This window comes from Aquarana catesbeiana, linkage group LG01 (genome assembly GCF_042186555.1).
Source record: "Aquarana catesbeiana isolate 2022-GZ linkage group LG01, ASM4218655v1, whole genome shotgun sequence".
Classification (NCBI taxonomy): Eukaryota; Metazoa; Chordata; class Amphibia; order Anura; family Ranidae; genus Aquarana; species Aquarana catesbeiana.
The window spans coordinates 383,096,827-383,112,622 of record NC_133324.1 but is presented as its reverse complement, the minus strand read 5'-3'; the positions used below and the strand labels follow the sequence as shown (position 1 = coordinate 383,112,622).

The 15,796-nt window shown below is 44.2% G+C and overlaps 1 protein-coding gene across 1 annotated transcript in view; it reads left to right on the top strand.

Moving 5' to 3' along the window:
- Nucleotides 1-15,796, top strand: part of PSAT1 (phosphoserine aminotransferase 1) — a 36,626-nt gene that overhangs the window by 15,427 nt on the left and 5,403 nt on the right. Inside the window, exon 8 of the mRNA XM_073633855.1 lies at nt 4,092-4,229. Within this exon, the coding sequence (XP_073489956.1) occupies nt 4,092-4,229 (138 nt within the window). The remainder of the gene's footprint in view (nt 1-4,091; nt 4,230-15,796) is intronic.

Sequence of the window (15,796 nt, the reverse complement as noted above, 5' to 3'; positions counted from 1 at the left end):
CCCTTTTTTTTTTTTTTTTTTTTTTTTTTTTTTTTTTTTTTTTTAGGGATTATCACCTTTACCATTTTTGTACAGATGTGATTCCCACGTCCTGACAGTCGAGGGCACATTGGCTAAGTCTGTTCAGTTTGATTTTAAGCATGACTCCTTCTTTCCCTCTCGTTATAGCCATATTGAACTGTCTGGGTCTGATATCTTTTGTTGTTGCCCCCATTGAGATGGCTCGTCGGTGCTCCCCGACAGGGAAAGGTCTCCGTTTTCACGTTGTGGGGACGTAGGCACATCGTCAGCAGCACGCATGCGCCCAATCTAGTATCTCGTGATGGGGGGCTCCTCCCATCTTCACCCTGCCAGGATGCCCTCTTTCCGTGTCGGTGGCCTCCATCGACGTCTGACATCACTGCGCTCCCCAGCGTGCTGACGTTGGACGCCGCTCAGGCCGGGGAGCCGCGATTGGTTGGCGTCCTTTGTATACACACCTGATCGTCTGAAAGGTCTATTCGCCTGCCTTTAATTAAAGTTGACAATTTTCTCCTGGGCTCACACTCATCTTAAATGTGAATGATTGGCTGTTCTGCGTCTCTACCCTCAAAACACCAGGTATTTAGTGCAAACATAACACACACATATCCCTGCTACACAGCTGACAGGAGTTTGTTTTTTCCTGCAGAGGGACCAGTGCAACCAAACAACAAAGGTTAGTTACCCAATTTAAATCTTTTTTTTTTTTTTTTTTTTTTTTTTTTTTTACCTATGCCCAGTCTATATCTAACCATTCAAAGTGAGATTCTCCTTATCTCTCTGATAGCAAACTTTTATAGAGATAGAGATAGATCTATCACTTTAAAGTGCATGGATTTTTCAGTTCTCAGACACATACAATGTCCCTCATCTTTTACCATTTTTTTAGATGTGCGCCATTTATGCCTATCAGTGGCGGCTCTTGTGAGTCCTGGCCTGCCGTCTTTCCTTTTGGGGACACCAAAGTTAATCCTTCGCAGTACCCAAGATTTCCCTTTTACCCCCTTGTAACAACCATCTCTGGGAGTTACTTGTGGCAACCAAGTTAACCCATTGGACCCAAGGACGTGGGAGCTCATCTCCTAACATTTCTGTGTACATTATTTGCAATGAAGAAACAAATGTTTTGTGAGTGTATATACATATATTCTTATGATGTCCTTGTGCCCTGTTGGGAGAGAAAATCTCTAACCCTTCAATCCATCCTATTATTCCCTTTATGGTATATGTAGGTGCTAAATATACTTACTCACACGTGTGTGTGTGTGTGTGTGTATGTGTGTGTGTGTGTATATATATACTTTTTAGAAATACACCAATCTGCTGCTTTGAAACCCCTGAGGAAGGAAGTGCACATCATAAAAAGAATTGAGTCTATTCCGAAACATGTAGGGTGTTTTTTGTTGTATCCCCACAACATGTATTTGACCATTTTTTGGCCTTTCAGGGTGGTTTACTACAGCAACATAGCAGTTGTATTTCAATCTGAGCTCTATACACGATTTAGGGAAAGAGGTTATTCACACAGGTCCATCAGAAAGGCGAAAAATAGGGCCATAAATACCAAAAGAGAGGACCTTTTGACCGATACAACTAAGGAAAAATGTGAATATAGCCCCCAAAATCCCATCAGAATTATTACTAGGCTTGGATCTCAGTGGGACCAGGTCAGAGGTCCTCACCAAACACTGGAATATTTTATCTGATGCCCCGATTCTGGGGAGATTTATTGAGGACCACCCAGTGATGACAGCACGTAGGTCTCAAAATCTTGTAGATACCCTTTCTCACTCTGAATATATAAGATCTCCCAACAAAATTGGTTGACCGATCTCCCCCCTCTGTGGGGTAGTTTCCCTTGTGGAAAATGTTCTATATGTAGATACTTGGAGAGGATGGATATGTTCACTGATTCTGCAGGCAAAAAAGAATTTACAATCAAAGAATTTATCAACTGCTCTACCACACGGGTGATGTATATGGTCACTTGCCCTTGTGGTAAAATCTATATTGGTAAAACCAAAAGACAACTCAAAATCGGGATCAGTGAACACCTCCAAAGTATCCTCAAAAAAGACGACGAACGACCACTACCTCTACACTTTCTAACTGAACATGGAGGAGATCCAAGTGGTCTTCGAGTCAAAGGTTTCTACAGATTAAACCTCCCCCTCAGAAGGGGGGATTTTGATCGTATTCTATACCAAAAAGAAAAAATGTGGATTTATCTTCTAAATAGTCTTCAGCCTGCTGGCTTAAATAATGAATGTAATCTTGCAGTCTTTTTAGACCCCTAATTATTAGGGATATATGGATAGAAACCTCTGTTTTCGCTATGTGCATACTGTGCGGTTTTTGACAGCCCTTTTTAGTGCACAACCAGACTGAAATACATTCTTGCTCGTTCCTCTTCTTCCCCTTTTTTTTTTTTTTTTTTTTTTTTTTTTCACATGGAACTTTTTATTTTGGCTTCCCAATACCATGTTAATACTGTTCTAAATCCTGGGTCTTGTTATAGTAGCTGACTTACAGTGGGGGTGCTTTGGAGTGAATGAGGGTGTTAGGTGATATGTCTGTTACTTATTCATGTTACTTCATCCAGCGGTGGAGGTTATGTATGTCTACTTACCATTGTGAGTGGAAATCATTTATAATTACCAAAAAAAAAAACTGTTCCATTTTCTAATCTTTCACAGCCTGTGTGTTCCTCTCTGAAGAATCCAGCGGATGCCTCCAGTTGGAAAATCAAAGGAGTGGGGTGAAATTTGTTGCAGCTGCTCTTCAGTAATTTCGACAGCCAACAGGGCTGCTTATCAAAATACAATAACTGCTGGAGTAGATTATGTCTCTTCTTATCACCTACACCTTGCGTTGAGCCTCTCTGCATACAGTTTAAACTTTGAGAGTCTAGCTATAGGGGCTTTCATAATGCTAGGAGTGATCTCTGACAATAGAAACCTAATGCGTTACAGGAAATGTGGGAAGGATGTGTGGTGGCGCTTGGTGAGATCCTAATTTGCAGATTGGGAGACAAAGTGGGACTATTGTGTGGGTGGGATGCAGTAAGCGGGCAACATTGGTGGACTGCCCGAGACCCGAGGCTCCCTCCTCTAGCATGCAGTGTCACGCTTGCATGATGTATGCTCTTTGTGCCTGCGTCTGGCTTTTTTGTTCAGCTGGAACTACCTGAGGTACTGCCCTGCACTTGCCACATTCTCCTGTCACCTCTAAACACAGAAGCAAGGTTTGTGTGTTAACAAGTGACGGTTCCTCTCCCTGTGGCTGCCTGTACTGAACCCTCCCAGTTCCTTATCCCATTCCGGTGAGAGGAGAGGATTGGGTGGGGATGTGCACAGCCACCCTAGCCCGGCAAAAGTACCTTGTGAAGCCTGTGTGCCTGCAGCCTGAACTCTCCTACAGAGGCACCCCCAGGCAAATGCCTCTCTCATGGATGATGCTGTGCCCAGGCAGGGTTGCACGTAGTCTATCAGCAGTAGCTAGAACTACAGCAGCCATCACACCCACGAACAGGTGCGGAGGGGTGCCTTTCATTCTTGGGTCACTATGTGGGTGGAGCGTGGAAGTAGGTTGACATAGTGTAGTGGAATGCACGCCTGCACCAAGTCTAGAAGAACCCCTTTTTTTTTTTTTTTTTTTTTTTTTTTTTTTTTTTTTTTTTTTTTAGAAAACTGGTAACAATGCACAAATCTGATTACTCTTGTTGGCAAAGTCTATGCAACAATTCTGCATAGTTGCAACTCAAATCCTGGAGAAGACACTTTTAGCAAAGTGTGACCATCTCAGAAAAAAACCATAATTTAAGATGTTATCGGAACATTTTAGTTTGTTGCAGTGCTTGGGAGCACTGAATTTCTCCTGAAATTGTTTTTAGCATTGCCCTGCTGTTGGAATCGCTACTTACTACACTGTGCAATCTAGCTTGTTTAGGAATTTTGCAAAATGGTTATATTTTCCAACTGAAGAAATAAAGCTTGCTAACCTTCTCCTTCTCTTGTCATCTCCCCCCCCCCCCCCCCCCCTCCTTCTTCTCTTTTTTTTTTTTTATTTAGCTGTCCAGTAGAAAAAAAGAGCAGGAGCAGAATGAATATTCCGTTCCGCATTGGAGATATCAAAGGTGATAGTAAACTAGAAAGAGAATTTCTGGACAAAGCTGCAGCACTTGGCATGTTGTCGCTTAAAGGACACAGGTAAATTAAAATGGGGTGTGTTTGTTACTCCTGCGTAAGATATTGACCTTTTTGCTGCTCTTTTAGTCTTCATACCTACACTGTAAGACATCAACTGACTTCCTGGTAGAAATGATTACATATAGTCAATCTCCAACTTAATCTACAAAAAAACTGAAGCTTCTAATATCTTCATTCCCAATCCCAGATTTGATAACCTCCAAAACCAATTTTCTCCTGTCGTCTTCCAGGACAGCCTCTGAGACATAGGGTTCCTCCCTCCAGGACGCGTTCACCCAAATTTTTTTTAAAGGCGGTCCTCCAGGCCTTCCCCTTCAGGTTTTTTGTGTTTCCAGCCAGATGGGAAGGAAGCATGTTAGGAACCTGGGAGATCCATGTCTCAGGGCTGTCCTGGTGTTGCCTTCTCCTCCTCCTCCTTCTAGGGAAGAGTAAGGCTGCTGGTCCCACTGCTACCTGAACTCTGGAGAGAGTTGGAAGCATATGGCGAGACCCCACTGCCATTACACTACACGACAGGGTTACCTGTATGGCTTCAGTCCTCCTGTCATTGGTCCTCGGCCCGACGGGTGGGCGACGTCCATCACCGGGTTTAAAAAGGAGGATGTGTGTGCGTCGGAGGCGGGGCTTTTGTGCTCCAATGAGAGGAAGTAATGTAGCTTCCGATGGAACTGCATAATCAGGGGGAGACTAGGTTCTGGTCTCTAGGTGTGGCGTGCAGGCATCTGGAGCCAGTGAAGACCCAGCAGAGGCTGTGGCATACACCGAGGACCCATGGAGGGCACTGCAGCATCTCAGGCGGTTGACTCCAGTTCTTCTGGCGCCAGCACCTCCCAGGTAAGCGTGGTGAGGACTGGCCATGTCTTACACATGGGGGGTGGGTCCTTTTGGACCATGTGTGAGGTGGTGGGTTTTTTTTTTTTTTTTTTTTTTTTTCATCCTCGCCTGAATTACCAATTATGGCAACTCTGGGTGAGCCATTGGAGCAAATTGATGGTGCTGCTGCCTCTCATCTCAGCACCTGTATACGTGACTGAAGATGCCCTTTCCTTCTCTCGCCAGGGTCTGGAAGAAAGATTAGCGGGTTTAATCGCATCTTCCATTCAAATGGATAGAAAAGCATACTAGGTCCCCCTCCCCCACTTCAGCTTTGCAAGGGGAACAGTGGGCACATGAGGTTTTACCCTCAATCGATCAAAAAGAAAAAAAGCAGCAGATGTTTCTGCAGCAGAAACAACTGTAGATGAACCTTTTTCAGCTTCTTAATCTGAAAGATTGCTGATACAAACTCTTACAGAGATGGTTTGTTCCACTTTCATGCTGCCTCTAACAGAGTCCCCTGAAAACTTGGCCTCTTCCTTCGGTTCTTTAAAACCTTCCCATCCTTTGCATGCGTTTCCTGCACATGCATTACTTGAACAGCTTATTTTTTCGGAATGGGATAAACCGGATAAACATTTTTCTCCCTCCTAAGAGGTTTTCAATTCCCTATCCTCTGCAGGAGAAATTCTCCAAAAGATGGAAAGTACCTGCAATTGACGCTGCAATTTTCCAATGTGAATAATAACTTAACATGTCCTGTAGACAATGCACAGATGCTTAACCACTTAAGGACCAGCCTCGTTTTGGATTTTAGGTGTTTACATGTTTAAAACAGGTTTTTCTGCTAGAAAATTACTTAGAACCCCCAAACATTATATATGGTTTTTCTTCTAACACCCTAGAGAATACAATGGCGGTCATTGCAATACTTTTTTTTGCACCGTATTTGCGCAGCAGTCTTATAAGCGCACTTTTTTTGGAAAAAATTCACTTTTTTGAATAAAAAAAATAAAACAACAGTAAAGTTATCCCAATTTTTTTTTTTTTTATATTGTGAAATATAATGTTACGCCAAGTAAATTGATACCCAACATGTCATGCTTGAAAATTGCACCCGCTCGTGGAATGGCGTCAAACTTATACCCTCAAAAATCTCCATAGGCGACGTTTAAAAAATTCTACAGGTTGCATATTTTGCGCTACAGAGGAGGTCTAGGGCTAGAATTATTGCTCTCGCTCTACCGGTCGCTGTGATACCTCACATGTGTGGTTTGACCACCGTTTTCATATGCGGGCGCTACTCGGGTATGCGTTCGCTTCTGCGCGCGAGCTCGTCGGGACAGGGGGGTTTTAAAAAATTTTTTATTTATTTTTACACTGTTTAAAAAAAAAAAAAAAATAAATTGTGTCACTTTTATTCCTATTACAAGGAATGTAAACATCCCTTGTAATAGAAAAAAGCATGGCAGGACCTCTTAAATATGAGATCTGGGGTCAAAAAGACCTCAGATCTCATATTTACACTAAAAAAAAAAGTCATTTAGTAAAATGACATTTGAAAAAATATGCCTTTTAAGAGGCGTGGACTGAAGTGACGTTTTGACGTCGCTTCCGCCCAGCAGTATCATGGAGACGAGTGAGCGCCATCTTGGCCTCACTCGTCTCCAGACACACCACGCAGAAGGACGCGATCGCCTCCGCCGCTACCGACGGCTCCGGTAAGCGGCGGAGGACACCGGATCGCGGCGGCAGGTGGGGGGGCCCCTCTCCCGCCACCGATAAAAGTGATCTCGCGGCGAATCCGCCGCAGGGACCACTTTTATCTGAAAGCCGGCCGCCGCACGAAAACGGGGATACCGGGGTTATGGCAGCTAGCTGCTGCCATAACAACGATATCACCGTTCAAACTTAGGACGTATATAGTCGTGCGGCGGTCGGGAAGTGGTTAAGGATCCAACAGATAAAAAGTTGGAATCCTTGCTAAAATCTGCTTTTTCCATAGCAGGTGCTGTCGCTCAGCCCGCAGTCGCCGCGATAGTCGTCTGCCAATCCCTAAAGGACCAATTTAAACAGGCTCTTAGAGAGCTTCCTACACAACAAGCTTGGGATTTGGCTGAACTACCTAATGGTATCTATGGCAAAATATAATGCCTTAAAGACTCAATTCACCAGGCATCCCGCCTCACGTTTATGCTTGTATATATGCACAGAATCCTGTGGTTGAAAAATTGGTCAGCTGAAACACCATGTAAAAACCTCCTAACTGGGTTCCCCTTTCATGGGGAGCGACTATTTGGAGAAGACTTGGATAAATATATCAAGACAATTTCTGCTGGGAAAAGTACTCTTTTACCAGTCAAAAGAAAATATAAATGCCTTGCATTTAAACGGACTCTTTCCCCTGCACAAGGGACTTCCGCCTCTAGGCAGTGGTGACGGCCTCTGCCGTCAGACTCTAGCGGAAAGACTCGGGGTCAGACCCAGGCTTAAATGAAGCCCTGGGGTAGGAAATGTGCAAAACAGAATCCTAAAGCCTCATCAAGAGGCAACCCCCCTCACCAAGGTGAGGGGAAGAATTCTGCAATTTTCAGAAGTCTGGAAAAAGGAAATTCAGGACAGATGGGTCCTTTCCATGGTAACGCTGGGGTACAAGCTGGAATTTCGGGACTTTCCATCGCCTCGCTCCCTGAGGTCAAGCCTTCCAAAGATCCAGAGAAAAAACAGTCTCTGTTTCGGGCATATCTCAAGGGGTGATCATACAGATACCCAGAAAAGAGCAAGGTCTGGAATTGTATTCAAACCTTTTTATGGTACCAAATGGAGATGTCAGACCCATTCTAGATCTAAGAAAGCTAAACCAATTCTTGAAGATTCGCTCCTTTCGCATGGAGACTATCAGGTCGGTAGTTTCTGTTCTTTTTAGGAAGAGAACTTCTGGCGTCAATCGACATCAGGGATGCATATCTGCATGTCCCTATATTTCCTGCTCATCAAAAGTTTCTGCAGTTCAAGTTAGAACAGCAGCATTAATTTGTAGCCCTGCCCTTCGGGCTAGCCACAGCACCTCGGGTGTTCACCAAAGTGCTGGCCCCACCTCTAGCCAGGTTAAGGGCACAGGGCATAACAATCGTAGCGTACTTAGATGATCTATTCCTTATAGATCAATAAGTGACTCGTTTGGAGCAAAGCCGACGCACTACAACTAACTATCTGAAAAGTTTGGGTTGGATTCTCAACCTAGAGAAATCTTCCTTAATACAGTTAAGAAGGCTGGAGTACTTGGGTCTGATCATAGATACAGCCCCGGAAAGGGTGTTCTTGCCTCAAGCAAAAATCAACTGCATAGGGGAGCTGGTGCAGAAGGTCAGGTCAAATGGCAATCCCTCCATTCGCCTCTGCGTGAGGTTGCTAGGAACCATGGTAGCTTCATTTGAAGCAGTTCCCTATGCCCAGTTCCATTCAAGACTGTTGCAAAAGAGTATCCTGTCTGCTTGGAACAAAACAATTCAAGCTTTAGACTTGCCAGTGTGGCTGTCCCTAAGCGTGGCCCAAAGCCTCACTTGATGGTTATTAACCCAGAATCTGCTGAAAGGAAAATACTTCAGAACAGTCATCTGGAAAGTGGTAATGACGGATGCCAGCCTCTCAGGCTGGGGAGCAGTACTAGAAAAGACAACCGTCCAGGGACAGCGGTCAAGAACCGAAAGAATCTTGCCCATCAATATCCTAGAGATTTGGGCAGTACGCCTGGCTCTAAAGGCCTGGACTTTCAGGTTACGGGATTGTCCTGTCAGGATTCAATCTGACAATGCCACAGCTGTGGCCTATATCAATTGCCAAGGGGGCACCAAAAGTCTCTCAGTGCAGAGAAAGGTGCACCATATTCTAACTTGGGCAGAAAGGAATTATCCATGACTTTCTGCAATCTTCATTCTGGGAGTAGAGAAGCAGTTCTTCCCAGGGGAATGGTCTCTTCTAACCCCGACATATTTTGGGCTGTTTGTCAAAGATGTGGGACTCCGGACATGGATCTTCTAGCATCCAGGTTCAGCATGAAGTTGGTCAACTTTGTGGCCAGAACAAGTGATCCATTCGCATGAGGGACGGATGGTCCTTCCCACTACAGCCAGATCTTCTCTCGGACCGATATTCCATACTTCTTTATGGTCTCTAAATTTACCGGCTTGGCTATTGAAACCCACATTCTAAAGAAGCATGGGCTTTCCGGGTCGGTTATCTCTACCCTGATTAATGCTAGGAAGCCAGCTTCCAGAACTATAATATTATCGGGTATGGAAGGCTTATGTTTCCTGGCGTGAATCCAAGGGTTGGCACCCTCAGATGTATCATAGGCAGAATTCTTGCCTTTCTTCAATTGGGGGTAGAAATGAAATTGGCCTGAAGTACTATTAAAGGCCAAGTCTCGGCTTTATTGGTCTTATTTCAAAGACCACTTGCTACTCATTCTCTAGTCCGGGGCTTAATACAAGGGGTGACATGTCTTAATCTGCCCGTCAAACCTCCCTTGAACCCTTGGGACTTAAACTTAGTTTTGTTTGTGTTCCAAAAACAGCCATTTGAATCAATACAACAGACTCCCCTAGTCCTTCTGACAGAGAAGTTGGTATTTTTGGTTGCTATATCCTCAGCAAGGAGGGTTTCAGAATTTGGCTGCTTTCTTGTAAAGAGCCATATTTGATTTTTCATGAGGACAGAGTGGTTATGCCAATCGTCCAGGCTTTTTGCCAAAAGTAATTTTAAGGTTTTCACCTGAATCAAGATATTGTCCTGCCCCCCTCCTTTTTTTTTTTTTTTTTTTTTTTTTTCCCCCCAAAACCATGTTCCAGGGAAGAAAAGTCACTACATGTCTTGATGTGGTGAGAGCAGTGAAAATCTATTTAAAGAAAACTCCTCAGATTCGTAACACTGATTTCTTATTTATTTTGCCGGAGGGTCCTAAGAAAGGACAGGCAGCGTCGAGATCCACTGTCGCTAAGTGGATTCGGCAAGTGATAATTCAAACTTATGATTTAAGGGATAAGATTCCCCCGTTTCAAGTTAAGGTGCATTCTACCAGGTCGGTTAGTGCTTCTTGGGCAGTGCGTCATCAGGCCTCCATGGCTCAGATCTGTAAGGCCACAACTTGGTCTTCAGTGCATACATTCACAAACTTATCAGGTGGATTTTAGGAGGTATGAGGATATCGCCTGCAAGCAGCAGTATAAGATCCTCAAGTCTAGGTGTTGTACCCTGTGGGTGGTTTTCTCCCACCCCTCATGTGGCATTGCTATGGGACATCCCATTAAGTAATTAAGGCTCTGTGTCCCATGATGTACGGTAAATAAAATAGGATTTTTATTACAGCTTACCTGTAAAATCCTTTTCTTGGAGTACATCATGGGACACAGAGGTCCCTCCCCTCTTTTTTGGGATACAAGTATATTGCTTTGCTACAAAAACTAATGTGCTCTGGCAGGAGGAGGGGTTATATAGGGGAGTAAACTTCCTTTTGATTGGGTTTACCAGTGTCAACACCTGAAGGTGGCCTATAACCCATTAAGTAATTAGGGCTCTGTGTCCCATGATGTACTCCAAGAAAAGGATTTTACAGGTAAGCTGCAATATAAACTTTTTTTTTTTTTTTTTTTTTTTTTTTTTTTCTCGAGGTTACCGGCAACAGACTCAACCGAAGGGGCAGTTCTAAAAAACACTGGACAAGTCAGAAGGGACATTGAATAATATTCTTCTTCCATCTTCCTCAAAGCCCCAGTGACTCCTGTGTCCTGGGGGGGAGGAAGATTGGGGGACTTCCTCTCACAATGGATCAACGCAACTTCAAGCCTGTCTATATTGGAAATAATAAACGGCTACAAGTTTGGAATTCGATGCCCTTCCCACTCCTACTTTTCTGATTACCCAGGGACCCTGAGTTTGCTGTTAGGGGAGCTGGTAGATCAACAAGTCATCAGCCATGTGTCACACTGCCACGGGGTGCACTCCCACGTATTTAGTCAAACCATCAGGCAAGTTCAGGTTAATCCTTAATCTGTCCTCTGAACAAGTTTATCAGATGCAAGCGTTTCAGGGTGGAGTCTCTTCACGGTAACTAATCTCCTGTTTCCCGATTGCTATATGGCAACGATCAATCTCAGGGACGCATATTTGCATCGGGATTTCCAGAAATTCCACGGACTAGCAGTCAAGGTGATTTCGGAAGTTCTTCACTTCCAATTCAGGGCACTGCCATTCTGACTAGCATACTCTCTGAGGATTTTCACGAAAGTCCTGGCAGAAGCCTTAGCCCCGCTGTGTGTCAGGGCCATTAAAGTGATCCCCTATTTGGACAATCTTCTGTCGCCCCATTCTTATCAGCAGCTGGAAGAGAACTTGCAGGAAGCACAGGATTTCCTGTGCTCCCTGGGTTGGCTGATCAATCGGGACAAGTCCCAGCTGATCCCAGCCCAGGAAGTACAGTACCTGGGATACAAAATATCGTTAAGTCTTTCTCTCGTTAGAGAAGCTAAAGTGGGTCTAGCGGTGGCGCAGCTTCAGAGCAATCAGGAAGCCCATATCAGATGTCATGAGAGTGTTGGGCTTAATGACATCCTGTTTCCCAGCAGTCCCCTGGGCAAGGTTCCACCAGCACTCATTGCAGGCTCTCCTACTACACTGCTGAGATGTCAGTCAGCAGAGTTTGGATCAGCCTATGTCATTTCGGCCAAAAGTCAAAAGGGAGCTCTGGTGGTGGACCAGTTGCAATCTAGACAGGGGTCGGTTCTGGTCCAGATCAACAGCCCTTGTGGTGACAAGACGCCAGTTCTTTTTGACTGGGTAACCCACCTGGAAAAAGAGCTGGCTCAAGGAACTTTTGTCTCAGGTGGAAGCCAGGCAGACCTCGAATCAGAGGGAGCTACTGGCAGTGCAGAGGGCTTTAAAGTCCTTCCAGAAAAGGATAAGGGGGTAGCAGCTACAAGTGGGGACAGACAATGTGGCAGTAGTCTCCAACATAAACAAGCAGGGGGGTCCAGGAGCCCTGCCTTGCAGTTGATAGTGGTTGAAATGTTTTGGTTGGGTCGAATTAAACCTGGCTTCATTGACAGCAGCCCACTTAAAAGGGACGCATAACTCTCTGGCAGAGTTTCTCAGCCACCAGTGAGTAAGACCAGACAGGTGGTTTCTCAACCAGGAAGTGTTCGATCAGATTGTGAGGACCTGGGGCTGGCCGGAGGTGGATCTGTTTGCTTCAAAAAGCAACAAGAAGGTCGCCCAGTTCTTCTCCCTGCATGCGATGGATGCCTTCGCCAATACATGGCACTTTAGCCTTTTGCTATGCCTTTCCCCCAGTAAGACTAGTCGTGGCAGTTCTGCAGGAGTTTTTGAGTGAGAAAACGGATCTCATTCTGATTGCTCCATTTTGGCCAAGGAGGGCCTGGTTCGCTGCCCTAATATCCCCCGATTCCTCTCCTGGTGAGGGAGAATCTGATCCCACAGGGACCTATTTGCACTCTCAGGTAAAGACATTCCAACTTACAGCGTGGTATCTGAGTAACACCTGACTCAATGGTTCTCAGTCATCGGGACTTTTTTTTTTTTTTTTTTTAAATGCCGTAAGCGAGTAACCAGGGCCATTTACAGAACAGCAGGGCTAGAAGAACCGGGAATTCCAGCGATGCTGGACTTTTTTCAGGCAGGAGTGGAATTGGGCCTCTGTATTAGCACCCTAAAAGTACAGGCCGCCGCCTTGAGTGTTTCTTTAGGTCTCCCTGCAGCAAGATCAATTTGTAAGGAACTTTTTTTTTTTTTTTTTTTTTTTTTTTTTAAGGCCCCCTCAAGATCCAGATCAGCGAGGGTCCAGGCTTGTCACGCTTGGGATCTATCCTTGGTCCACAGGAGAAATCTGAAATTAAGTGGGTAGTTCTAAAGGCAGCTTTTTGTTATTGCAATCACTTCAGCCAGACAAGTGCGTTGCAGGCGATCTCAATCAGAGAGCCCTTTTTGTTGATTTTGGAGGATGGGGTTGTGCTCAAAACAGATCCTAGTTTCCTCCCCAAAGTATCTTCTACGTTTTCACAGGACATTATCCTGCCAACATTTTATTCCTCCTCAGAAGCTGATGAGGAAGGAAAGTTTAGTTTAATAGAAGTCAGGCGAAGCCTTTTAGTTTAACTAGAAGTCAGCAGAGACTTCAGGAATTCTGTCTTTATTAGGGATGGGCCAAACGGACCCCTGTTCGGTTCGGACCAGAACTTCCAAACACCGCGAACGTTCGGACCCAAATAACGAACCCCATTAAAGCCAATGGGACCCGAACGTCAAATATCAAAATTGCCCATTTTGAAGGCTTTAAATGCAAGTAATTAGGCATACAATGGTTATAGGTGTCCGGGTCCTGCTCTGGGGGACATGGATCAATAAAAAAAAGTTTTTTTGGTGAAAGTCTAAAAATGAAAAATTCCTTCCAATATAGTGCCAGGGGGGGTCCCCTTAGTCTAACTGTAAAGTGGCGGATCTGTACCATGTTTAGAATCTGCTGCAGCAATAATTGAATTTATAAAGCCAAAAAAAAGACATTTTTCCTACAAGCTGCCTTTATTTTGCTCAGCAACAGCTGGGGAGCCAGTGTGTATGATGCCACAATGTAGTGCACTGGGAACAAGATTAGAGATATAATTTTTTTTTTTTTTTTTTTTTTTTTTTAAACATTCTGGTGTCACTTTGACTTTGGATAGAAGTAACGGGTGCGTTTAAAATTGGTCTTTGGGTGTCGGTGCCTTCCCACCGTAACCCTATAGAGGTACTCTTGATGAAAGCAAGAATTTGCCTTGCTGTAAAAAAATTTTAATGATATGCACCTGTCAAACAGGTGCAGAAAAATTACTCTTTGGGTGTCGGGGCGCTTTCCCATCGTAACCCTATATAGGTGCACTTGATGAAGGCAAAAAAATTTGCAATGATATGCACCTGTCAGAAAAATTGTTCTTTGGGTGTTAATTGTGCCCATGAAACCATACCAAAAACATTCTTCCAGATTAAATGATTGAACACCCTCAAAGCTAGGCAGCCTGCTGGCCCCCTTACAGTGCCAAGGGAACGTCTGCCTCTCCTTGTTCTCCCAGACATTATTGGAAGGGAGGGGGCAGTGCTTATAAGCAAATGTAAAGGAGAAGTTGAAATCTGTACGTAGATGCACTTTCATCAATGTAAAGAGGTGTTTGGTGCCCTTTAATTTGAGTACTCACACTACACAGACACACTCCATGGATACAATATAATATACTGCAATATAATGCGCCAAACGTACAGTGATGCACAGAACTATATGGCGTTAAACTGGCAGTAACGCACACAGAAGTAAATGGCTTTAAACTGGCAGTAACGCAATCAAATAGACGGTGTTCAACCGTCACTACACTGAAGCTATCTGAACTGTCCCTACTCTAGCTATATACTAATGTCAAGATTACTGACACGGTTACACTACACTGAAACTATCTGAGCTGTCCCTACTCTAGCTTCACACTATGACAAGCTGAATGATGATCCTCCTCACTACACTCACACTATCCCTAGACTGACACTAAACTAATATTCTACACTGACAGTTGAAGCAAAATAGCACAGTATAGCACACTAATAGCACTGAACAGAGCCCTGTTCTATCTCTCTCCACACCAAAATCACACTGAAAATGGCTGCCATTGAAAGAATACTTTTATACTGTGGGGCGGGAATGAGCCATGATTGGATAAAGTCATGATGACCGTGTCCAATCATGACTCTGACAGTGCTCTGCCCTGATTGGCTGAAGCTTTCACTGCTTCAGCCAATCAGGGCTTGCAATGCACTGTTCAACGCCACAATGCATTGGGGTCGGTTTGGGGGGGCGAACGAACGGTCAAACGACCTGTTTGTTTGGCTGTTCGCCGAAAAACTAAAGTTCGGCCCGAACTAATGCTCGGGCCGAACCATTCGCCCATCCCTAGTCTTTATTTGTGAACTTTGCAGGAGCATGCAAGGGATATAAAGCGGCAAAATCCAATATTGCCAGATGGATAAAAATGGCAATTTGGGGCATTCAGGTTGACCGGGAAACAAGCGCCCCTACTTAAAGCGCGTTCAACCAGGGCGGTGTCAGCTTTGTGGGCAGAGAAAACTGGAGCCACTCCGGAGGAGATCTGCAGAGCAGAAACGCGGTCCAGCTACTCCTCGTTCGCGAGGCATTTCTGATAAAGAACAAGCATTTGGGCGAAAGGGTCCTCCCAGGCAGTGGTCCTGCCCTAGCAGAGTAATGCTGGTCATACACTATACAATTTTCTTGTTCAACTTTCCTTTAGATTTACCAAAACCATATAATATGAAGTCAAACTTAAACCCTCTCAATGTGTATGGAATCGGGCTGGCCCTCGCACTACATAGTTGTAGGTAAATCTAAAGGAAATTGAATAAGAAAATTGTATACTATATGGCCAGCCTAAGTTTCTTGCTTATCTCAGAGGCTGTCCTGGAAGATGATGGGAGAAAACCGAAGTTAGACTTCTCTCTCTCCTTCTTCCTTTTTTTTTTTTTTTTTTTTTGTGTGTGTGTGTGTGTGTGTGTGTGTGTATATGTATATATATATATATATATATATATATATATATATATATATATATATATATATATATATATATATATATATATATATATATATATATATATATAATTTCTTCTGGAAGCTGATTTGGTTTCTGTACAGAGTTGCACAAGAT